Raw genomic sequence first — 26,254 nt, forward strand, 5'->3', positions numbered from 1 at the left:
GGGGGGGGGTGCAGGTTTTTAATTCCAGCCAAATTCTGCTGTCACCATATCAACCAGTTTATGAAGTGACATTCAAGCGGCAGGACCAGATGTTGACGGGTGAGGTGTCATAGCTCCTCCAGAAAAACTTGGACAGAAAATGGTTGAAAAACTAACGAGCACCTGACGATGCATTTGTAATTTGTTTGTTGTTATTGAACCTAATTGATTTGAAAATTCTCCACTCCAACATTAACATGAATAACATCAACAACAGACACATTAAAGAGAATTTAAAAGAAGAAAACTGAAGGAAGGAATAGAAACAGATGATTATAAAGAAGGGATGATTACCATGTCTGTTAAAGAAAAACAAGGCCGTTACTATTATTAGAATGGCATTGATTATTGTAATTAGTATACTGAAAGTGACATCATTCCGTTCTGAGCAAAACAAACCTGACACGTTTTGGTCTAATGTGACATACAGTTTGTGACTTGTCCTCCACAGCCTCTGATAGGCTTTACATTACTGCCACCATGTGGGGAAACGTTTAATTGCATTGACTTTGCATAAACATCCCAGCGTTCTGTGGTCTGTGCCATTACAGTTGGTAACACACACTTCTCTGTGCCGAGTTCAGTTTTTCAAAACACTTCAGACAGTTCTCTTTACCGACGTGCAGCTCAGCACAGCAGTTCATCGCACATCCAGAATGCACTAATGCAACCAAACACTTGATCTCAGGATCAACTCACGTACCCAACGCCGGCCTCTTTTTTACTGCACGAATTGTGCTTTTTGTTGGCCATTTTTGCATAGAGTAATTCCAAGTGCATAAAATGAAACTCAGTTCCAGTAATGCAATTCAAAACTATTCATATCCACTATACATACATGTACAGGAGAGCTACAGATATAGAAATACAACAGTGCTAGTCAACCCTGTCTTCTGCATTTGGCCACAAGTCAGCATCCACACCGCACCTTCTGCCCTCTCTTGCAATACACCTGGGAAAGGATCTTTTTGCACGCCTGATCCATCCCTGCAGTCTTCTGCAGATTGTCCAGACGTCCGGCATGCAGTGTGTCCAACAGGGACATCTGATCATGTGGCTGGTGGTCATAAACTTTCCACCTCCATGAGGAAAAGAATTCCTCTACGGAGTTGAGGGATGGAGAGTGAGGTGGAAGGAAACCATCCTGGGATGGGCTGCCACATCGTCCCATATAATTACAAAGCGTTCTGGATTCCCCCTCACTTGCCCCCTCTCCTCACCTGGCACAAGTCTTTCACTGAGGTCATCAAGGAATGAAAACAGGCGCTCAGGCGTGTGGTTATCAGGTGTGTCAGCAGGTGGGGATGACTTGAGAATGTGAACAGGTGTGCTGGTGGAGGTGGGAGTCAGGTGACCAGGATTGGTGGGAAAGTCTGAGGGCATTTGGTGGACAGGTGGAGAACGGCAGGTCTGGAAAATTCCTCAGAAATGCATGGGCCTGGGGGGAGTGAGAGGTGGCTGGAGGCAGGGACGGGGGGGCAGACTGAGCAGAGTAAAAGACAGATAAATAGATCAGTGCCTGTGGTTTTGGAATGAGATGTTCAACAACCACATATGAATGCAACGTTTGGGTGTCCGCATTGTTTGGGTGTCCATATACTTTTGATCATGTGGTGTGTATTGTACTTCTTTCCAGTAATAACATTCTGGTGACATTCTTTAGACCACACAATACTTGATTCATGCCAATAACTGTTTCTGTAAATCTGAGAGAGAAAAGGATGTAAACAGAATCAGTCTGAACACGTTGTCCTCCTTTACTTTAAACCTTTCCAAACATTGTTTAGACAATAGCATCAGGATGGGATCAGCTGCTGTTATCAGACCAGAGGGTTTAGCCACAATAACGCCTTAACTAAGGCTGAGTAAGACTCGCGTGTAGCTCCAGCAAACAGCTTACTACTGATAGTAAATGTTTTGGAACTATATTTTTTATCTCAGTGCTTATTTAGGCTTTCATTTAAAAAGAAAGAACCTCTAAACTTCATGTTAGCGCAATGGTTCCCAACCCGGGGGTCCGCAAACAAATATTATTTTACTCTGTCTGATTTTCTCTCATTTTTGATTTGTTTTCTTGCGAGATACTGAACAAATCCTTCTAATCAAACAATCTCAGACGGGGAAATAACTCTTTGGTTGAACTCCACATGTGCACGTTACTTTATTTTTAGGGAACCATTGTGTAGGAGGGATCCACATGTCACAGCTGATGCTTAACATATTCTACAGCACCTCGCACAAATTCTAGTTTTCCACAGAAAATAATACGGAGACAAAAATAACTCTACCCCTTTGTTGTTGTAACTAATGACTTTATTATTAAATCATTGAATAATGTCTTATAGATGTCACAGGCCAATAATAAGAATTATTGCAGATATATGTAATCCATTAAATGCTTATGGGTTTCCCACCGTTGAATAAACCATCCCTTTGCAGTTATAAAGGTTAGCAAGTCATTACTGAAGGGTTCCTACAGTAATCCAGGAAGTCACTGGCTTTAAATGTGAATAAATTGTTGGCTTTTGGTCCACATTCTGCACAGCATTTTTCCAGGGGGTATTTGGTCAGACAGTGGAGGGGTCTTCTTGATTCACTAAAAAGACAAAACAAGTGAAGTGCGGGAGGAAGAGGAACACCAGCCAAAAGGAGTTGACACTGCCTGGCAAACTAAAAGGCCTCTTTATTACTCACTTATCTATAAAGCATTAGTAGCCTATATTACCCACTGATAAAGCCATTCCTTACAACTTAGAAACCCCTCATGAAGCGTGCCTTCTAATAACAGTATGGCAATCAGAAAGTCAGTGTGTACAGCCAACCAACACCTTTACTTTAGGAATAATATAGCCAGGTGGCAATAAAACTGCTATAAAGTACAATTAGTTTAACAGGAAACGCTTCAATGAGCGTCACCAGCACACTAAGTCGATATTTAACATCTTATTATAGGACTATAACAGCATTGCAGTTATTGTTAAATATGATCAAGTCATTCTGAACTCGCTATGGCCGCACGCCACACACACCAGAGGCCGTTTAATAGTGACACAATTAAAGTAATCGGACAACACAAGCAGTTACTCCAGAGCAGCGACTGAGTCCCACACACAGGTGCAAACTCCTGGATTGGTACAGTAGGATTCGTCTTTTCTCAGGTAGTGAGCTCGAGGCTATTATTAGAAAGTTACGTCACGGCAGAGTGGAGAGCGCGTCTCTCTCTCGGTGCAGCAGAACATCATAATCACCGCCGGTAGCGGAGAACTGCTGGTCCCTCCTTCTCCCACATGGACCGGAACCACGCCGAACCACGTGACCCGGGAGCGCTGGACTGAACGAGCGTCTCACACCGCATCATGGCTGCGGAGGATGTGGCCGCGCGGTCCCGAACCGGAGCCCCGTGGGCTCCACTCTCTCCCTCCCGCCTGCTGCTGCTCTCCCTGTCCGCCTGCTCTCTGCTCCCCGCCCCGGCGCTCGGCTTGCTAGGCTTTCGGCCGGAGGAGACCGGGGCGGAGCTGTCCGTGGCGGACGGGGTGCTGAAAACCACCGAGGGGACCCGCTTCATGCTGCGGGTTTATTACTCCACCTCCCCGCAGAGGCTCAACCGCACCGCGGGGACTCGCGCCAACAACGCCGCGCCCTGGATTGCCTTCATCGAGGAGCCGACTCCCGGGCGAGAGGGACAAGTTCACCCGAAGCGGAACATGTGCATGGACAAGAACGCCAGGACGTCCGACATCGAGGTTTTAGGTTCCTTCAAGTCCGCGTCCAGTCAGAACTCGGTGCTGGTGGAGCTGCTGGCCAAGGACCTTCGGAGGGGGGAGAAGATCAAATACTACTCCATGTGCGCCTTTGACGGATCCAAGTGGGAGCACTACCGGACACGGGATTTCTGGGTGGCCGTGGGGGAGCGCTCGGCTGTCCCGGAGCTGTGGCTGCAGGTGCTGGTGTCTGTCCTGCTGCTCGGGCTGTCAGCTCTGTTCAGCGGGCTGAACCTGAGCCTGCTGGCGCTTGACCCGGTGGAGCTGCAGGTCCTCCAGAACAGCGGCACCGACAAGGAGCAGAACTACGCGCGGAAAATCGAGTCGGTGCGTCGGCACGGTAACTACGTGCTCTGTACTTTACTCCTGGGGACCGCGATCATCAACGCCTCGCTCGCCGTGTGGATGTGCCAGATACTGGGCATGACCTGGCTCTCCACGGTCATCTGCGCCTTCGGCATTTTCTTCATCGGGGAGATCCTTCCACACTCGGTGGCGTCCCGTCACGGTCTGGCCATCGCCTCCAAAACTATCTGGGTGACGCGGCTGTTGATGGTTCTCTCCTTCCCCATCTCCTACCCCATCAGCAAACTGCTGGACCTCATCCTCAACCAGGAGATCTCCAACTTTTACACCAGAGAGAAACTCCTGGAGATGCTGCGCGTCACAGACCCGTACCACGACCTGGTCAAAGAGGAGCTCAACATCATCCAGGGAGCGCTGGAGCTCCGCACCAAAACCGTGGAGGACGTCCTGACGCCGCTGACCGACTGCTTCATGCTGGCCTCGGACGTCGTGCTGGACTTCAACACCATGTCGGATATCATGCAGAGTGGATACACGAGGATACCGGTGTTTGAGAACGAGCGGTCCAACATCGCGGGCATCCTGTTCGTCAAGGACCTCGCGTTCGTGGACCCGGACGACTGCACCCCGCTGAAGACCATCACCCAGTTCTACAAACACCCTCTGCACTGCGTCTTCAGCGACACCAAACTGGACGCCATGCTGGAGGAGTTCAAGAAAGGTGAGGAGGGCGCGCGGGGGGTGAGTGTGTAAGTGTGTTTTGTGTAGGCGGATTTGTGGGGCACAGCTAAAAATAATAACTGAAAACAGTTCAGGCAAGTAGCATTATTGAAGTTCATACAAGATTATTAATACGATGTTTTAAATTGCAGCCACATTGGAAAATACATGCTGAGGAGTGCTGAGGAGGTTATCTGCTTAACAAATTGCCTCCTCACCAAGTAAATGGAAATAATACTGTATGTGTTGTAAAAATGATTATGGGATACTTTATCCTGTCTTTTCTCATCTCTCTCACTCATGCTTCATGTGTCAAAGCGTTGTATTCGTCATCTTCAAGGCTCCTCAAAGCAGCAATACTTCCTGCAGCTGTAGTGTTGGCATGCAGGGGAAGGGGAAATGAGCCCACATGGAGTCCTGGCATCTGTTGGGTGTGTAGTTACCATGGTAACCTCTAGGTGTGGGGTACAACAGGTGAATGTGCAGGTGCTGACTCGCCTGTTCATCCCGATCCCTTTGACGCCTTTTTATCCGTTGCTTAGCAGTCTGTAATCTACATGACATAAACCTGACACCTCCATCCTCCGTTTGATTCTTTTTCCATCAACCGAAGGATTACACACTCATGGGAAAAATGCACCACCCTCAGGACGAAGACACCTTCTCAGATTTGTAGAAGTAACCAAATGATGCTGGAAAGTTGAAATAAAAAGAGTCTTGAAAGGTTTCCACCTCTGGAGACGTTAGATTGTCCCCTGACAGTGATAATAAGTCCAAGGGAGTGCCTAATGAATCTCCTGTGCGTGAGATCAACACACATCATGCAAAAGGTCATTATAACCAAGCACTTTGATAGGCGCTTTCCAGGTGTGCTCATCAGGACCATAAAGCCCAGGTGGCACGCTTGATCAAGGCGATCTTACGGGTTCATTTCATGTCACACTGTGCGAGACGGGTCTAACAAAAGGGGCCATCTGCGAGCGCTTCTCACGGTGTGATCTACTGTAGGAGCACCACAACTTCACCACGTTTCTCCCGCGATTGTCAGCTTTTGTCTGGGACGGCTAAAAATGGCACATTGTGTAGAGGCTTTTAGGTGGTCAGGTTGAAGAAATCTCAGGTGAAATCTAAGGGGAAAGTCAATAATTTAAAGAAAGGGAGACCTGAGAACAAAAAACATTCAGTCAGACCACTCTTGTATTAACCTGAAATACAATTTCCTTGATTTTATGTATGTATGCTCAATTTGGGAAAAACATGTCCAGATAGTGAACATGTGTAGTGTGTTTATTGGCTGCATAATGCCACACACACAGACAGCCAGACATTACATTCTAAGACTTTATTTCTGCAGTCTATAAGTTTGGCAGACAACTTATAATATAGGAAGATGTGACCTGAGCTACCCTTCAGCAATGCTCTTTAACCTCTACCTGCTCCTTTAAGGCTGCTCATTAGTTAACAGTTAAGTACTGTGGATGTCTGTCTGTGTAAGAAAGGAGCGTGCAGTCTGCAGAGCCCCTCCCTGCGTGAAAAAAAGAGTTCAAACCCAGTTTGCAGTAGTGCTGCGGCAGAACAGTCTTTTCTCCTGTAAGGAGTCAGCTGGTTCTCCTGCTTTATTATAGAGTTTAAAGTGGGTGGGGTGCTCGCTGGCCAATCACAGGCCCCGCTGTTCATCACTGCCTTGCTGCATGTTCAGGGATCCTGCATAGTCAGCGTTGTCTGTTTTTTTTTTTTTCTGCTGGGTTTGTGGTGAGGACAGGTAGAGACGGAAATAAACAGAGAAGGACACCTTGACCGAGGCAGCCTCTGTTTACAGGAAACAAGTGACGGCTCATATATTTACATTTTGGCTTATTTTATAACCACTGAGTGAAAATCTGGCATCACCTAAATGTCATATTTTCAAGCTAAGCCTTGTTTTTAGCTTGACCACTTTGCATATTTAAAAAAAAAAAAACGCATTGAAATGCAAAGATGCAATTCCAAAATTTGAGCTGCAGGGTAATCTTATACATCCATCATCCAGATGTGCAGTATGATCTCCATTCTTCCCTCTGACTTTAACCTCTACATGTATGTATGTGTGAGTGTTAATGGAGCAGTTTGTATGAAGCCAGATGCCATCAGAGCTGTAGGATGAACACGAACATGATTCCTGTGTCACTGTGCCACAGTGGGATCTGGATGAGATCATCTACACAGACTAGAGGATTATAAACAAGGTCTTTCCCTCTGTCTCTCTCCCTGTGTTGCTCTCTTCCTCTTCCTGTACCTCTCTCTCTCTCTCTGTAACAACACTTTCAGGCACTGCAGTTTCTATGAGACCCCTGCAGCAGTGGATGGTGCCACAGAGAGAGCTCTGGGGGAAACAAAGCAGTACGAACAGCCGTGTAGCATCTTGGCGTTTAGTAAATAAAACTGGACTTCCTAGTTTGTATTTCTTCTTCTAACTGGATCCTGTAGCAACACAGCCACAATTACGCAGCCCTTTGTGTTGTTCTTAGCGTATCACTACTGTGGGTCTGAATGCATCCTACGAAGTTGAGATAGGTGAGGCACATATTCACTGTTGGCCATACTGGAGGTCTTCAGCCAACAGCATGTTTCTGAAGATTGACCAGTTGTTCTCTGATCTGTTTCTGATTATTTCTCCACTTACACATTTACACTGACAGCTGTTTTTCTGTAATTCTCTGTCTTATTAACACATTTGATTTGTCTACTTTAAGATGCTACCAAAGGGTAAAGGCAGAACTGGGACAAAGTCATTGTTTTCAGAATCAGAAATACTTTATTGATCCCCGAAACTCTTTAAAGTGTCAAGTCACAAGTAACTCTGAAGTCTTGGCTGTTAAGTCCTACGTCCAAGTCCAATGAGTCCCAACTCCAAGTCCTAAACTTTGTGTTTCGAGTCCTTAATAAGTCATTAGGTGTCCTTCACCAAATGTAATCCTGTTGGATTGTTTTAACCAATAATAATAATAAACGTTATTCATACAGAACTTTGCACTAAAAACAAAGTTACAAAGGTAGACTGAGCTAACTTGGAGTAGATACCAGGACCAACAGGGCTAAATTATAAAATTACTATATTTCGGAAGGGAAGCAGGTCTTAACTACACATTGAAATAAAGCCGTTAAAATTCTGTTGAGAAACAATGGTTACTGTAAACTATACATATCTAAAAATCAAATCACCAAATCCACGCTTGCAGGGAGAGCGCAATTAGCTGCAATAGAAGATATGAGAAGAGTTTGATGGAGGAAACAGTATTTGGAGAATGAACCATACTTTTGCCTGCCAAGAGTTAGTAAAACACTGATTTCACTACATTTAAAGCAAGGCAGAGGTGTAGCAGAGAGTCCACCGGTCTGGTGAGACCACAGAGGGATTATTTGGCCTGAATGCTAAGCAGTATGTCTGGCACAAATGAAGCCAGCCAAGTAACACCTTCCCCACTGTGAACAACGGCAGCAGTAGCATGCTGGTACGGAGAACCTTGTCAGTGCCAGGGAATTCTTGTTTAGACAGATGGGAAGCTGAACGATGAACATAACACACAAATCCTGGACGAGAGTCTGCATCCCTCTGCCAGAAAGCTCAAACTAGAGAAATAGTTTGTCTTTCAACGATGAGCCAAAACACACTACGAGAACAGCATTAGCTTCAAAATTAAAATAATTAAAGTCTCAGTGTGGCCAAATAAGAGCTCTGACTTTAATCACATTGAAGATCTGTGGTGAGACCTCAAACCTTCTGTCCGTCATCACCCGACTACTCTCCCAAGAAAGTTTCCAAAGAGGAAAAGCAAGCAAATATGTTTCCATCTCAGAGTCCAAACTTAACCAAGTATTACCAGATGTGGTAAATATTGACAAAAGAAGACAAATACTTGATGTATTTTCATTAAAATAAATTAATTCATGGTTTACTTTGACCCTTTATTAATGGGGAGCTGTTGTAATGAAGGTGGGACTTCAACCAGTTCTTCTATTTACAGAGATTGATTTATATGATGCACTACACATATCCACACCCCACAGCCTTTATTCTCTCCCTCTGAATCCGTTCCCCTCTCTGTCCTTGTCATTGTACGGTCTCCCAGGAGGCTGAGTATAAAATATTCAGTGTGCTGTATTTCCAGTTTGTCTCCCTGCCATCTGCTATTTCTATTCATGTTACTTTTTACTCGTTTCAGCTGATCAGCTCTTATCTTGCAAACACAAGTGCGTGTAGTGTAACAAAGTGTCATTTACAGTATGTGCAGTCATCCAAAGTAATCTTAGGCATTTTCAGTGAGCGAGCAGGCTGTTTTGAGTTGAAAATTTAGGAGGTTTAGGAGTCTTTCCTGGTCTATAGCAGCCATTCAGTAGCTTTAAATCATTTTAAAATTCTAAATCTAAAACTATTGCTCTCTGGTCATTTGTTTAGTTTTAGTTGCTGTTAAGTTACATATCCTGCAATGACAAAGTGAATTTAGTGAGTTCAGCCTACTAGTCCTCTGAAGAACACATTTACAGGTCTTGCCATCTGAAAGAGGTGGTTGCTGCCACAGTATGAATGGACACGAACAAAGGATGCATTCATTACAGGGAGTATTGCATAAAGTAGCCTTTCTAATTAAGCTCTTACAAAGTAAAGATTTTCAAATAGTATATATATTTATATATCTATTACCATGACTCACAATCAAAAGGTATTCTTTTTTATGCTTAAATGACCTAAAACTTCGTCCCTCATCTGGCTGGAAACATGGTGAAGTGAATGAGAAAAGGTCTTCATGACCCCAGAAAGAAGTTTGATTTTATCCAGGTGGTCCAGCTGGAATTAGCTAAAATATGTACTAAATTCTCCTCAAACCCGCAATGTCTAAAAAGAAATTGCAGATTGATGATCAAATGCAGAGTTTATTTTTCTTACCGACTCTTCTTTACTAAATTATAATTTTCTTACCATGCTTGTCCTGCGCACTGCAGTGAAGTTGTGTCTATTGGCCTTTTTCACAGTAGACATTTTGACTTGCCATAGCGGGAAAACACATGTGTAGCTAATTAACCATGGCTGTAAGCTATGTGTGCAGGTACTGGGCCCATGTGTTGTGAATGCTGGCTAACAGCCTGGCCACTGGGACACTTAAATGGACCCGGGCCATCGTTAACGTTATTAATTAGACCTGTGCTTTTCCTGCTATGACATATCAAAATGGCAAACATGAAGTGATGCTTCAAAACTGAAGGACCACTTTTAAAAAGTGCAAATGACAAAAACTGTTGAGGAAATCGGAACTATCCAACAATGGTTTAATTGCTGCTGTAAAACATTTTTTTTCTAATTATATTCAACTCATCCAGCCTAAAAAGAGGAATAAATACAGGTCAAATATGTGTACGCAGTGCATCACAGCACATTATTTCTGTGTAATTAAGTCCATCAAGCTGGGAAATTATTTATCGCGTTTGGATGTGCGTGCTTTAGTAAACTTTTTGCAAGAAATTCAAGCATCCCTTGGTGCCACTTGGGCTTGTGAAAGAGCTGTGCTACCTACTGATTTATATTAAAAAGTCAGTTTGCCCAAATCACAAAAGAGACAACAGCTACCTCTCTTGCTAGAAACCCAGTGCTTTTTCAATCCCACTATTATGATTGGATCAGCTTTCTCTTACATAGCAACAGATTTTATTTCTTACATACTTTATCGGCCATGTAGTGTTAAACTTGAATTGAATTTTATTTAAAATTCTGGTCTATCCCAAGGTTTCCAAAGATACAAACTACATCAAGCTGAATAATAGTGAAGTGTCCTACAAAAGGGTACACAGGTTGTCTACATTTTTCTCTTTGATGTAATGTTGCAGTCTTAGGTTTGAATATATAAAGTTTGTTTTATATATTTTCTATGTTTCAATTCCATATAAGCATGGTGTCTGAAAACATGTTTTATAACTTTGAGGGAACTCAGGGAGAAATCAAGGAAATTAAAGACGTTTGGGAGGTCAAAGAAATACTAGAAGGAAAAAGAAGTGTGAGGAAGACACTGATGGAGAAACAAAAAACAGAGCTGTGGTTCGTAAGTCTGCAGAATGCAGAGAGAAAGAACATATAACACATTAGCTGCAAATGCTCTCTCCTCTCCCTCTTTCAGTCTATTCTGTATATAAGGCTGACCTATTTAGCTGAATGCAGCTCTGCCAGAATTGTGTGCATTTGTGTTAGTCTTTTTTGTGTGTGCATCAATGTGTGTGTGTGTGTGTGAGAGAGAGAGAGGTAGTATTTGGCAGGCAGAGAGTGTAGAAGCAGAGAGAGAATCTCAGTGAGGAAGTTGATTTTGAGCCAGACTGTTGAGGAGGAGCTACAAACAACGAGTCACTCTGTTTTCTGTCAGTGTGTATATGTGTGTAGGAAGTGCATGTGTATTTCTGTATATTTGTGCATATGTGTGTGTATGTGTGTGAGCACATGTACACATTTTCTGACAGTAAAGTTGTGAATTATGCAACGGTGGGATGAGTGACGCAACGACACATCTGCTGCTGTCTGCAGTGCAGTGTCTCGTCAGCCAGTACGACACATGCTGGCATCGGGACAAACACACACACACACACACACACACACACACACACACACACACACACACACACACACACACACGTCACTTTTGGGGACATTACACATACACATGCATCAGTTTCCTGGAGACTTACCCTAACCCTAACCATAACCACTACTTGTCTAACCCTACCCCAAACCTAACCTTAACCTGACCAAAAATCAGTTTTTTCTCTCCTCTTGGACAAGCCGTCCCCAATTAACTGGTCTTTAGTCTGAAAGGTGTCCCCAAAGGTAGCCTAAGTCAGACCACAAACACACAACCCTTTCCTTCCACTTCGTTTACAGACCTACCCACCTTGAATGAACTCAGATGAGTCCTAAATCCCATTTAAGATCCTGTCAGCCTGACTAAAGACTGCTCTGTTTGGTTTTATTTTCTTCTTCTGCAAAATCAGTTTTTCATCCAGCAGTGCATGGATTATTAATTATTCTATTTATCTTTGGAAACACCCCAAGATTTTTTACCTCCAAAAGCACACACTCATCATCGGTAAACACAGCAGAAGCACTGCACACTCTGGAAATGTCATCTGAGTGGATTTATGTGATGGACTGTGTTTTTGCATCCAGAGACTGTGTGTGTTTTGTATTGAATCCTCCCTGCGGTTACACCCACTCCATTCAGCTCCTGCTGTTGCTCCACTTACTGCACATCAGACTGCAGAGCTCCTCTCCCACTCAGTGTGAGTCATACGTTCATGTGAGGGGAAACAGCTATACTCAAATCGAATCCAAACTCTAAATATAAAATCTAATGATCTTATTTGACAATATGCGACCGCTGTAACTGTATTCTGGTTTACACATCTGATGAATCACTTGGCCAGTAAATAAAAGCAAATACATCCGTACCTTTAAAACAATCTTTTAATGCAACTAGCTGCTGCAATTTAAAATGATTAATGTTGTTATGTTTCTGAGGATCTGAGGAAATCGCCATATTTTTCTTGCTGTCCTTAAAAATAAACTTTTTGAAGTCAGGTTGTTGACGTACTGTGACGGCTTCATCGATAATTTTGCCGACCATCCAATCAGGCATCTCGGTTTTAATTCGTATCATCAAGTATTTCCCATTATTGGGAGCAAACCAATTTTACAAGAAGACTCACAATAATTAGCTCAATAATCAACACACATATACATAATATAATCATATTTGTTCCAATTATTAATAACTGTAAGTGCCCAAAATTTGCTCCTAGCTTAATTTAAATTTAAATTTAAATCTCCTGATATGATGAAGATGAGGTCCAGTCCCTGCGAACAGTTGCATAATTATGATAAATGGACGTACTAATAGTTAATTGGGTTTAGATGAAGACTGGTTACTGGGTTTGTGGCTGCTGGTTTGAATTCTGGACTGGCTGTTAAATCCTGGATGGGAAAACTGAATGAAGAAAAGCAATTCTCTCCCTTATTATTTTTACATTTTGGTGAAAAAGTCAAATGTATTTTCTGACACCACAGTCATGTCTGCTCATGTTACGTTGACATATAATCTATGCCATTCAGTATCACGCATATTGTTTACAGCAGCAAGAGTGATTATCTTGTTTGAATGCTCCTTAACATTTTTAAATTGTGTTTATTTATTTACACTTTACTCTTCATGCTTTTATGTAACTTTTTCTTACATTTCTTGTTATTGATGTCTGTTAACCTAAAACTTATTTTTTCTTTGTTCAAGTGCTGCTGTCTGTACCTGCTGCTACAGGTATTTAAACAATGCATTTTGGGTTAAAAGTGATTCTGACTTGAGACTCCTGGTTAATGTTCCCCTCCAGGGAAGTCCCACCTCGCCATCGTGCAGCGAGTGAACAACGAGGGCGAGGGCGACCCTTTCTATGAGGTGATGGGCATCGTCACCCTGGAGGACGTCATCGAGGAGATCATCAAGTCAGAGATCCTGGATGAGACAGACCTCTACAGTATGCATGCAAACACACACACACGTGATATTTGGTATCACTATAAAAGATGTGTGATTTGAACATCCTCATTTTGTGTGTGTTGGTGTATGTGTGTCCCGTCAGCTGATAATCGCTCAAAGCGTCGTGTTTCTCACCACGAGCGGAAGCAGCAGGACTTCTCCATCTTCAAACTGTCAGAGAACGAGATGAAAGTGAAGATTTCTCCTCAGCTTCTCCTGGCAACGCACCGCTTCCTCTCCACAGGTAACAGCCAATCAGTTCGCTGCTGTGTGTCTGTGTTCTTGTATCTCTATACTTTGTGGAGCAAACACCGTCACAAGGAAGGAGAGACGAGGAAGATCATCCGGACAGCCGATATTTTGTTCAGCCCCAGTTCTTAAAGGGGTATGGTCTTTGGTTCAGAATTAAGGTTTTTGTTTAAGGGGTAAGGATGGGATTAAATGATGAAGCAACCTCACAAGTCTACAGGCAATCTAGAGGTGGTTCAGAGAAACAAACAAAAAACTAATTAATCTAATTCCAAGCCTTTGTTGGAAAGTTCTTTCACCTTCATCATGGCTTTAAAACGAACATTTCCACCTTGACTTTGGCTTTTATTCCTTTTGCCTCTTCACAGAACCTACTAATCTCAGGGTAGGGGTGAAGAAAATCAATGTATGGTGAAGGCCCACACATTGAAGAGTGAAAAGAGAATGAGAAAACCCTAATGAAGTTAAGATACTCTGTAACAGTGATGCTCTCCTCCCTCCATCAGAGGTGGAGCCTTTCAAACCAGCTCATATCTCAGAGAAGATCTTGTTGAGGCTGATCAAACACCCCAGTGTGGTTCAGGAGCTCAAGTTCGATGAGAAGAACAAGCGAGCAACGCAGCACTTCCTGTTCCAGCGCAACAAACCGGTGGACTACTTCATCCTGGTGCTGCAGGTACAGTACCTGCCTTTAATGTTTTAGACATGGTTCAGTCCCTCCACAACCTTTTGAGAGGATCTCTCGATATACTGCGGCTGTTGTGGGTATTAAACCTGTCTGAGGGCTACAAAAGACACACTGATGTGTCTTTGGGTGATAAACTTGTTGCTTTATAATAATGTTGCACATTATTTAGCAGAGGATGAGATGATCTTCTCGCTCCGCTCACGTTTCTTTGGTGTGTTTCTTCAGGGTCGAGTTGAGGTGGAGTTTGGTAAAGAGGCGCTGAAGTTTGAGAATGGAGCTTTTTCTTACTTTGGGGTACCTGCCATCATGCCAACAGGTACAAATACACACACACATACACCTTACACTTGGATTCTTATGAGGACCTTTCAATGACAAACCTCTCCCTGATCCCCAAACCAAACGTCCTGCCGCTCCACTACAGGTCTAACATAAACTCCTGCCTTAACCTGAACGCCTATATCTAATCCAGATTTTAATCTTAACCCTGAAGCAAAGAGCTAATTGTGATTTAGCCCCTTGATGAACTGAGGGATTTTCCACATCCTCACTCCAAAGGTTTTAACTTGTGGCTCTCACAATTATAGAAGCAGAGACAAACACACATACATAGAAAAGCTTAAATATATAGACTTACTCACACAGGCACAGAAACACGCAGCCCAAAATAAAACCAATTCCACTATTTATAGAGTGCTTTTTAAATTCATTACACACAAATGCACAAATGAAGAGATATACTGTATATCGTAGGGAAATCAAAGCAGTTCAATCACAAGAAATGAATAAAAACACAAACAATCTGAAAGAATCAGTATGTCAAGATAAAGTACTGCTTGTGAGTGAATATGTGTGAGCTGTTGGCATGAACACAGTTTGTGTTTGTTTGTGGATGTGCACTTTAAGAGTGGAAGGGGAGTAAATATGCGCAAACTACGTAGGTGCAAGGCTATCAATGAAAAAAGGTAACGCCTGCACACTGACTCCATGCCACAAAAGTTTAATAATGACAACGTCAGGTCAGAATGTTTGAAAAAAGCAAATCACACCCATATTTATACATCATGCATACCAAGGTCAATCAAACAGAGAATGTGTTAAGTCTCTGTTTCCTCTGCAGTCCACAGATCCCCCTCTCGCAGCAGTGGTTTGGACCGCTCTGAGTCCATGCTGTACGGAGGAAGCATGGGCCAACTGAACGGAGGGGGGAACGTCTACCTGCCAGACTACTCTGTCAGACAGCTCACACATCTACAGATCATCAAGGTAACACCTGAGTCTCACATGATCTCAGTCTGGATTTCTTCCTTTCAAGACTCAACTGTTTTCACCTTTACTTTGATCTTTAAAGACAATAATGTGGGGGGGCTTCAGGCTGGGTTTTCTTTTCTTTAATTTATTTGGTGATTTCATTAGGGGTTCATTTCAGGCAGCAGATGCTGTAAATAAGCATTTAGAATTAACTTTAAATTGTAATTCAGGATCATCAGTTTCCCTATAAAACCTATTGGGTCAGTATGTGAAAAAGAGGAAACGTCCAAAGTTTCCCTAGAGGCTATGGTGTTCATTACACAGCACAATGTGAACATTTTGGGTGGAGTAAACAACATAATGACATTTTTGCTATTCTTAGAGCCAGCTGAGAGATTAAAAGTGTTAAATCCTGAGGGTGGCACAGTCAATAAAATCACTTCATCCCCATGGTGAGAACATTTCACTGAAATCTGCTTGTTACAGTATAAGATAACTTGAGCGTAAAGTTGGTATTTTGACCTGAGGAAAGCTCATAGAGGCCATTTTGTACGGGAGCATGAATGTTCTCAGTAAATGTCATGGGAATCTGTCCAATAAATGTTGATATTTCTTTATATATACAGGAAATTTCATGCCTTTATTGGAGAGGCAACATTACAGTAGAGAGATGACAGGAAATAAGGGGAGAGAGAGAGAGAGAGAGATGGGGAACGTCATGGTCCCTGACCAGACTAAAACTGGCGTTGTTGCAGTTTATAGCCGGTACCTACACACCCATTATGGGGAAGCGGAAATTGGGGCCTGATGGTGGCGCTAGATGTGGGGTCAGAAAACATATTAGCCTTTGAGGACCATGAATATCCACAGAAAACTTCATGAAAATGTGTTTTTGAGATAACTTGTCATGGAACACAGTTTTAGTCAAAAGGAAGGATGAAGGCACTTGATGAAAGGTCAGGGGATCACTAAAGCTGGCAGGAGTCATCCTCTTGTGACCACGAATATCTATAGTACATTTTGTGGCAACCTGTTCAGTGGTTGTTGAGATATTTTGAACTGACCAGCTGACATTACCATCCTCCTATTATATTTTGGCCTTACTGCCATCAAGGCAACAACAAAGTTGAACACAGCAAACGCAGAGGACATGATAGTAGTTACAACCTGAAAACTTTTTTGTTATCTTATGTGCACTCACTTTTTTTTGCATCACATGGGAAAGACAACAAAAAACAAAAATATGTAAATATCACTGCTGTTGCTTTAAACTTTTATGTCCAAAATGGGGGGAAAAAACTAGCTTGTATTGTATTTCTATGAGTTTATCTTATGGTTTTACAAGGTATTCAAGCACCCAAAGTTTGTTTTCTCATCCTAAAAAGGAACATTTGATTTATCAGTATATAACATAAAAATGATCAACAATCATCAACTGTGACAATGTGTATTCTGTTTATTTAGAAATTTAATCACATTTACATTTAGGCTTTATATAAATGTACTCTAGTAGACTTTAACAGCTGCACATTTACTTTTATTTGAGAAAAATCTTAGCACAAAAAGGATGATTTAATAATACCCATAATGCTGCTCTGTGTCAGATCACCCGGAGCCACTACCAGAACGCTTTAACAGCCACCCGCATGGACAGCTCTCCTCAGACGCCTGATGCCGACGCCCGTCTGACAGAAGGCAACACCCTGATCCCGGAGCCTCCGACAACGGAGCACGGGGCCACCCTAATGCCCCCGCAGCACACCACCACCACCCTCATGCCCCCACCCAGAGAGCAGGGCCGGCCCAGCTCAGCCCGGACCCGAGGACAGCAGTCCAGCATCCCACACAGCACCTCGCTGCTGAACGAGAAGAACCGCATCGTCCGTAAGTATCCTCGACTCCAGAGACATGTGAAGCCGATGAGTCCAAACAAAGAGAGCCAAAGAGGAAATGACAATCAGATCAGACTGACGTCAAAAAAAGATGATTTGAGCCATCAGACGCAGACAAACAAAAGCTGCTCCGTCAAATTAGTTTTTGGATGGATGAATGGTTTGACTTTTAAACCTTTGGACATTTTGGTTGAACCTCAATGAGTTATGCTTAAACCCAAGCATAACTCATTGAGGTTCAACCAAAATTTTAGGGTTACAATTAAGATAAAGTTCATGTAATAGTAGGTCATGGTAGGACAGCACAACATTTATTTCAAGTGAACCTTTTATTCCACGCGCAAAAATATACACACGTACAATCCAAGTGCAAATTTTAACTTCAGTGTAATACAAATTCACATTTACTTTATGTATTCCATAACATTTCTGTAACTTTACATTGAGGCCTTATGACTGTGTTAATGTGTTGCAACAGTGACTTTTACAGCTGCTATAACATTAAACATTTATTCTATGGTGGACTAGAGCTTAAATTAATCCTCTTTGTTTAAAGGCAACACTGAAGGCAAACATGATGAGATAAAACAATTTAAAACATTGATGCACCACTTGAAATGAGTTACTTTGTACCAAACGGTTTGCCAAATGATGCATTTCAGGACGACCAACTGCAAATGTTATAACTGTTGTTAATCCCGAGAAAAATAATTAGTCTTTGCTATTTAATAAACCAACCACCTACCATCAGACGATGGCAGTCTAATTAATCACAACGTGCCATATCAATTTTGAGTACAAATTAAAACGAGAAAAGTTGTAACTTGGTGGATGTGTGATTTTGACCAACAGCAACTATAAGAGGATTGATTTGTGTATAAGTATGGACCTTTTTCATTACAGTTTTTAAATTATAATTGTCAAAAAAAAATTGACATTTTAAGCTTAGTTATGTTGTGAATCTTGTTGTCGAGGAATGTTATCAAGTGCATATTGTCAATGAAGAAAAAAAGCAACATTTACATTTGTGGGCAAAAGAAATGAAAGCAGGGAAGTTATTTAGAGACACTGCAGTTTTTAGTTGTTTGTTTTTCTTGGCTTTAAATTAATGACAACTTGGCAACCAGTTCGAAGTCTCTCATGAACTATGGGTGGGAGACATAAACAAGTGGATGTAGTAAATGGAACGGTATCACATGTATTCTGATGTGTGCATATGTTTATATGTATGTGTGTGCTGCAGGTAGTAAGTCTGATGGCCAGAAGAGTCCCAGTGATTCAGTGTTTCTCCGGATGGATGAGATCCCCTACATCAGAGAGGACAGATCTGAGACTGACACACACACTGGTACGACTCCATTTATGTAAACAGCTGCTTTCACGCAAGAAATCCGATTGGTCACAAAGACCCTAACAGCTAATCTTCTACATGTGATGATAACATTCATAAATTCTACTAGTGAGACATGCTAATGTCTTTTCTGCTTCCACTTTGTTTTGAATGAATAGACGAAGAATTGGGTAGTTAGCATGAGCAGAGATAGTCACCAAGTGTAAAGAAATAGGAGCAACACCTTGAACAGCATCACTTCCTGAATGAAGCGATTTCCTTTTCACATCCAAATATTTTTAAGTTCCCAAAAGTTGGTTGGTGAGACGTCTTCAGTTTCACGTTGTACACAGACTTAGCCGAGAGTCATACAGGACTTAAATCTCTCCTCAAACGGAGACCAAAGCTGTTCCTCCTTGACAGGGTCATGACTATGTCGGTCTCTCTCTCTCTCAGACATGGCCTCCGTTCCCATAGAAACGGACACGTCTCCTTTCATCAGCAGTCTGTCGCTGAGTGGTTCCGAAGAAACACTCGGCAAGAAACTCCTGCTCAAACTCAGTCAGTCTCACACACACACACACACGTTTGTATTTCTATACTTGTGAGGACCCTCATTGACATAATGCATTCCCTTGCTCCATTAACCATCACAACTAAATGCCTAACACCAACCCGGACCCTAACCTAAACCTTATTCTAATCTTAAAACCAAGTCTTAACCTTCAAACAGTCCTTTGAAGTAGAGGACTGGCCGAAATGTCCTCACAGTGCAGAAATGTCCTCACTACTATGGTTTAAAACTGATATTGGTCCTCACAAAGATAGCAATACAACCCCACCCCCACACACACACACACACACACACACACAGGCACACAAACCATTTATTCACCAACCTACTCTATGCCTTTCTCTCACTTTCCCTCCTTGGTGTTCATTCACATGCAAACACAACCACCATAGAAAAAACAAACGCATCCCACACACACACACACACACACACACACACACACACACACACACACATTCACAATCATAGCTTCCCCTCCAGAATCTGCCTCCAACTTAAACTCACATTATTGTTTCCAATTTGCCCACTTGGCATTCCCATGTTGTTTCTTAAAGGACCATGCCAGTGTTTTCTGCTCTACAAATGTATACATTATTGTTGACCAGTTTGCAAAGCATAGATTGTAAGCTAAGAAAGTACACAGACAACAATAGTTTATAAGGTTTTTTAATGGACAGCAAGTTCTTTTTTATTCATTTCAGTCAGTACGAAAACCATCTTATGTCGGGTTGAGTCTACACAAAATCGGCGTGACCACACCTGACATATGTGGTGCATCAGGGATGAAAATGAATTGCACTCATACACATGAGGCATCTGGGACGCCCAGCAAAAGACAAATGTGCCATTTTGTTTTTGCCTTCCCTCACCTACTTCTATGATGTGTTCCTTGATGTTGTCCCATAAGAGCACAGAACGCTCTTCAAGTACAGCTGTAAACATGGTGAAGAGAAAGAGGAATGAGGTTTTATTTCATTTCAGAGAACCTATCTCCCTCTGGTCAGGAGAATTATACCAAATGAATCCCACCTGCATGTGCGACGTCACCATGTCGGATTGGTCGGGGTCCGTCTTGCAGTCTCTCGGTCAAGTCACGGCAAGAATTTATGACTCTAAGATCGCCTAGTCTGACTACAAAAATATCGTGTAGTCTGATTTCGGGCATTATCATTTAAGTTTCAGGCCCCTGCGAGTCAAAGCAGTGTACACAAACTATTTTCTTTTCTTCATCTAGTTTGATTCAGGTGAGAAAAATGTAAACAGAGCAGGTGGAAAGTAGTAATCACGTTGAAATGGCTGGAAATATCGGTCTGAGCTACAGCCCTGGATGTAGATGTGAATGCAGCCTTAACTTATATTATAAAGAGTACGGTCTAGACCTGCTCTATAGGAAAAGTGTAATGAGATAACTTCTGTTATGAATTGGCGCTATGTAAATAAAATTGAATTGAATTGAATGAACTTTTCCTTAACTGTTCCTGCTAACTTGTCTTGTCTCCTCAGGCCACAAGAAGAGGAAAAAATCCCGCGAAGGAGAGAAAACACCAGAGGACATTTCAGAACAGCCGCTGGTGAAAACCTAGCGGTTGTGTGTGTGTCTGATACAGACCCGAACACTCCATCATCTGATGGTTCTTTAAGTTGTTTGTAAAGACGTTGTGGTTGCTGAACTACAGCTATCAGAGTTTTATCTGAAAACAACACGCTCCACACACCCCCCCACTGTAGGAGATCATAAAGTGGTCCCATCACCAGGAATGTATTGAGCATGTGGATGGAAGACACCATTTTATCAAAGTACAGGGGTGTGCAGCTTTGGCAATATGCATTAAACCGTAGCTTCTCATCTTCACAGGTTTTTCATGCTGATGCTCGTATATAAACGAATGACTGTGAATGTAAAAGGTTTGTAGTAAAAATAGTTTTTATACACTATATACCCTCCTCATGTGATCACTTCTTCCTGGAGCTAAAGGGAATAGCGGTACACAGGAAACGGATGGAAGACACCAAAGATGTTGCTGTTTTGTACATACTGCTCCAAATTACACAGAAGGCATCTCGACAGAACAGAAGTAAACTGGCTGCTTTGTGTTCGGGATTTTGTTTTGGTCAGTTGATTAATGCTTGTTTCCTGCAAATTAGATCTATAGTCTAACATGTTGGTGTAGAAACATATTCTTTTAACCTTTTGTTTATCTACGAACAAGCATTTCATATCCAGATTGTGTCTGCATGTCGGTTTATTAAAAATGCAGATTGTCCCAAACATCTCATCAAAGTGCACATGTCCAAAAGTATGTGGACACCCCTATTATTCCTGGTTTGGGGCCCTTACTTACAATGAAGGGAAATCTTAGACAATAATATGCTTCCAACTTTGTGTCAACAGTTTGTGTTTGTCATTTTTCTGTTTGAACAAGACAACGCCCTCGAGCTCAAAGCCAGGTCCGTAGACATAGAGAGTGAATATTAGACTTACATTCGCCAGATGGCCAGAAACAGGGCTCCAAATAAATGCTCCATATCGGCTGGATGTGTAAATAGGTAACTGTTTGCTAACAATTCGCCATATCACCTTAAAATGTGATCATATGTGAGTGCTGCGTTCACAGCTTGTTTCCGCTGCCCCCAAGTGGCCAAAAAAATCTGTTATTGCAGGTTTAAAAAATGCCTACCAGCATCTTGTTTGTTTAGTCCAAACACACAAATAGTAATGTAAAAAAGATGTTAGCTTTGCTAACATGAGAGTGGGATTGATCTTCTCATCTAACTCTTGGCAAGAAAGTGAATAAGTGTATTTCCCAATATCTTGAACTATTCCTTTAACATTTTTGGGTCGCACTTTATTTTGCGGTACACTACTAAGACATAATAAGCCGTACTTTGTATCAAATTAGACCGAAACTAGAAATAATATGTTCATTATTAGACAGTAAACGGACAGTTATACCCCAATTAAACACCATACACCTAAATTATGCTGTAATTAGAAACCACATATAATGCTATATTAGACCCCAAATATACTATACTTAGACACTATTATACCAAATTATACTCTAATTAGAAATCAAATAGGAGATCCTAATACACAATTAGACACCGTTTTACAAGGTCATAGTCTAATTAAATCAAATACAATACAATATCAGATTCAAAATATGCTACAGTTAGACTCTTTTCTACCAAGTTATGCTGTGATAGCTTAAGACAACACAGGCTGTAATTAGACAAATCTAATGCCATATTATATCGGACATAGCCATCAGACTGGATTTGTATGGTTGGTCATCATACTTATTTATAGATTCTCCCCCCCAGTTTTTATGTTGCTTATTTTGCATTGTAGTGAAAGTCATCACTATAACCCCTTAATGTATCCAGAAACTACTGTCCTCCTTGTTTGTTTCTCTCCTGAGCTCTTCTTTTTTTCATGATCTGAGCATTTCTTTTTAAGATATGTGATTTGAATTGCATATTTATACCTCATACAATTATAATTTTCTTTTTTGTATTTGGACCTTAGAGGCTATCAGACTCGGGCTCAGACATGGATAAAAGACAGATTGGAGCTGCATGTCTGCAAAGAGATTTTAGAAATCCTCAACCCGTTCATTTCAGTTCAGTTTTATTCACCACACGATTTATGACCACTGAACCTCTTTAAATAATCATCGCATGAGCTGAGCCCTTTTCAATTATAAATGAATCTCATTCTCTTTGGCTTTACTTCATTGGAGGTGAAATGAAACTGAGCTTGTGGCTGCAGCGACTCAGGATGTGATGGCTCTATTCCCTTGTGTTGTATAGGATGCCTAGATTGTATATGCTATTAAGTTTTTGAAGTCAGCACCTTCTATATTATCTAAAGTGGACGCACATACCTCCAAAAGGCTCTATTGTAGTCTCTGACATACACCTTCACTCGTCAGTGATTTCCAAACTTAACCATTCACCATGTATGTAGATAATGGAGACAAAAGCAGCTTAAGTTTGACACAATGGACTTTTCGTCTTTACTTTTAACATCACTGAACTGACCTGCATTCATACCATAATGTTTTTTCCAGACACATCCCCTTTTTTTCCATTTGTTTGATTTAATTATATTGATTTTCAGCTTTTTTTAATCTCCCTATTGGCAACAAAAGTTGGATTTCATACTGCAAAAAAATGTCAGTATCATTTGAGATGAAGAATGTATCCAGTATCACTGAATATTGTTTCCAATACATATTTCCTTTGCTCCCTGGCTGCATGGATTGGAATGTTTGATGGAGCTGATGGGTTTATATTTTGTATGAAAATTCAGCCTTAACTGCAGCGTTTCTCCAGCATAATTTAATGTTAACAACAGTGCTTTAGAAAGTGGTAGTGCTTTAAGTTGGGGTTAAATGTTTTCGCTAAGCTTGACTCAACTGCGACCCTGTCTATTGTGGACAAGAAACTATGAACTATGAATGCTTCTTCACCCATTACATAGCATTTATTTATCCAAAGCGACTTACAATAAGTGCATTTCAACCATGTGTATGCAACCCAGAAATTCCAAGAATCATGCAAGCGCATCAACTTCATCAAATATGCTGAACTGCTTCAAATGCTACGTTTAGAAACCAAAACAACACCAGCCGATTTCACTAATTATCACACCTTTAATGAGGAAAAAGAAATCTGTAAAATTTCCCTTTTGGTTTTACTGAATCGGCCTTGGACGGGCCATTTTCACCGACATTTTTCCAAACTTTTCCGACATGTCACAGTAGGAAGAGCACAGGTGTAAATAAAATTAGTCATGGCTGGATTCCATTTAGCTGCTTTGATTTTAGGGTCCTGCTATTGTGAATGTTGGCTCACTGTCACAGCTTTCTTGGACACTTGTCAAGTCACAAGTCAAAATGTCTGCTGTGAAAAAGCTCCATTGTCCAGCCAGAGAAGTTTTGGCAGGGCATTTAGCTGATGATTTGTTACATACTCACCTGGCAGAGATACACTGAGCTCAAGATATATTTAGACTGGTGGTTATTAACGTTTCTGCTTGTAGTATCTATTACATCCAAATGAATTAACTTCTCCTGGAGACATTGCTGTATCGAGGATTCTGTGTTCTGAGGAATAATAGGGGGAAAAACCGACAATGTGGGGATTTTATATCAGTGGCTGTTATCGTATCCGGATCCCTATATGGAAATCAGAATTTACCTTTTTTTTAAGTGTTACTGTAAAACAAATTGCGGGGCCTTAACATTAAAAATGTGTTGCTTTCTAAATTCTTACAGGACTCACAGCATGTAGATGGTGATGTAGAAGAGCTGATACAAGTCTTGGTTTTGTGGCTTTAATGCCTCATTCAACATGATTGTTGACTGAGGCATGAAATTTTATTAATATCGAGAAAAATTAAGGGACATTCATTTGGCTTGATAATCCCTATAAACTCTTAGAGTTTGGTGAATTATGTCAAACAATTTTTCACACTGATTACATTTTATATAAAGTCATCAGGCTCTTTGTCCCAGGAAATGTATTCAAACTTAACAGTTTGGAGAGTCTTGTTGCAGCTGCTGCTGGATGTGAAGTGAGACCTCTGAGCACTGACTTCGTGCAACCCAGAATCCTTCCGTTCTGTCCCTGTCTGTGCATAGTGTTCTGACGGTGTCCCTGAACCTGGATCGCTCTGGATGGGCGTGGCTCCGTCTGACTACGCAGGATCAGATTTGTGCCACTGCAGCACAGAGGAGGAGGAAAGGGGGCAAGCAGATAGAGGTCCGAAGTTTCAAGTCTGACCGATATAGAAGCTTTTATTGGCCTTTTAATGAAAAGCCAGTCAAAATAATCAATATAATTTAGGTTCCTGCCTGAACTTACCTGCTGCAACACAAATTATATTTTGCATTTGTTTCATTGGAGGTTTTAAAGGTCTCAACATGTCTGAATAGTTTTTTGGGGGTTGGGAAACAGTTAGGATGTAATTTAAAAAATGACAATCATCAAATTTAAAGATCCTAAATATTGCCAATAAATATTGCCAACAGCAGCCTCTCCCAGTACTACTGGCTTTTAAACACCCAGACAGACCAATCGCAGGCTGGGGACGATGAAAAAGAAGGAGGGGTGCTTTTTAACTCAGCTCATTGGCTAATGTAACAGGCGGAGGGGGATAGGGGGAACATCCCTCTTGGGTGCAGTATATCAAACCTGCTGAGTCACTTTGCTGCATTGGAGCACCAACCACAGCCAATCAGCATCATCCTTTGAGGTCAAAGACAGACAGTAACCGATTCTGCTGCAGGATGCTGTTGATTAGATTGTAGGTTTGACACGTGGTACGTTTTCCTGCTGCAGATCCATTTGATCTTTGGTTTATCAGGATGTGTCTGAGATCAATTTTGTAATTTTCACGATTTCGGCTATGAGCAAATATAATCTATTGCTGCTTAGTCGAAATGGGTTTTGTTTTCAGCTCTGTTTTGCTGTCATCGAAAGGCCTGTGTGGAAAAGATGTAGGGATAAAGTGTTTTGGGAAAGAATATGACAACTTGATGCTTGTAAAATAGAAAGCAACGGTGTGATGGTATTTTGCATCAAAATATACAGAAATATAAAGCTCCACAACATACTGAACTTCAACAGTCTCCGGTCTTCATTTTACATTTAAGAAGAAGTTTGGTGATATTCTGTTTTTCTTACTGTCAGCAAATCCCCTGAAAAGACCAAAACGAATGAATTGATCCTACTAACAAGTACTGTCTGTGTAGCCAACAGTGGCGGAAAGTAACTAAGTACATTTACATTTATTATTTGTGCTTTACTTGAGTATTTCCATTTTACTTTACACTTCTACTTCGCTACATTTCATAGAGAAACCGCAGCTGGAAATAGTCCAACAAATGCACTA

General features: G+C 41.6%; 1 protein-coding gene across 2 annotated transcripts; it reads left to right on the forward strand.

The window, feature by feature from the left end:
* Positions 1 to 20: 20 nt before the first annotated feature.
* On the forward strand, positions 21 to 25,980 carry LOC122873530 (metal transporter CNNM1-like). Of its 2 annotated transcripts, XM_044190327.1 has the most exons (10): positions 21 to 4,827; positions 13,224 to 13,367; positions 13,473 to 13,613; positions 14,125 to 14,294; positions 14,532 to 14,622; positions 15,427 to 15,572; positions 17,162 to 17,441; positions 18,693 to 18,797; positions 19,236 to 19,340; positions 20,857 to 25,980. In XM_044190327.1, exons 1-10 carry the CDS (start codon positions 3,396 to 3,398, stop codon positions 20,934 to 20,936), a joined length of 2,694 nt encoding a protein of 897 aa, XP_044046262.1. In that variant the 5' UTR covers positions 21 to 3,395; the 3' UTR covers positions 20,937 to 25,980. The 2 variants fall into 2 exon arrangements, with proteins under 2 accessions (XP_044046262.1, XP_044046263.1); XM_044190328.1 differs by lacking the exon at positions 19,236 to 19,340.
* Positions 25,981 to 26,254: the final 274 nt, after the last annotated feature.

The sequence above is a fragment of the Siniperca chuatsi genome, linkage group LG3, assembly GCF_020085105.1.
Source record: "Siniperca chuatsi isolate FFG_IHB_CAS linkage group LG3, ASM2008510v1, whole genome shotgun sequence".
In the NCBI taxonomy this organism is placed as follows: domain Eukaryota; kingdom Metazoa; phylum Chordata; class Actinopteri; order Centrarchiformes; family Sinipercidae; genus Siniperca; species Siniperca chuatsi.

What these genes read in the sequence shown, in the direction of transcription:
- LOC122873530 (XM_044190327.1), top strand. Translation starts at nt 3,396, where the DNA reads ATGGCTGCGGAGGATGTGGCCGCGCGGTCCCGAACCGGAGCCCCGTGG. An exon ending in ACCTGCCATCATGCCAACAG is followed by an intron (nt 14,623 to 15,426) that starts GTACAAATACAC and finishes TTTCCTCTGCAG; the next exon opens with TCCACAGATCCCCCTCTCGC. An exon ending in TGAGACTGACACACACACTG is followed by an intron (nt 18,798 to 19,235) that starts GTACGACTCCAT and finishes TCTCTCTCTCAG; the next exon opens with ACATGGCCTCCGTTCCCATA.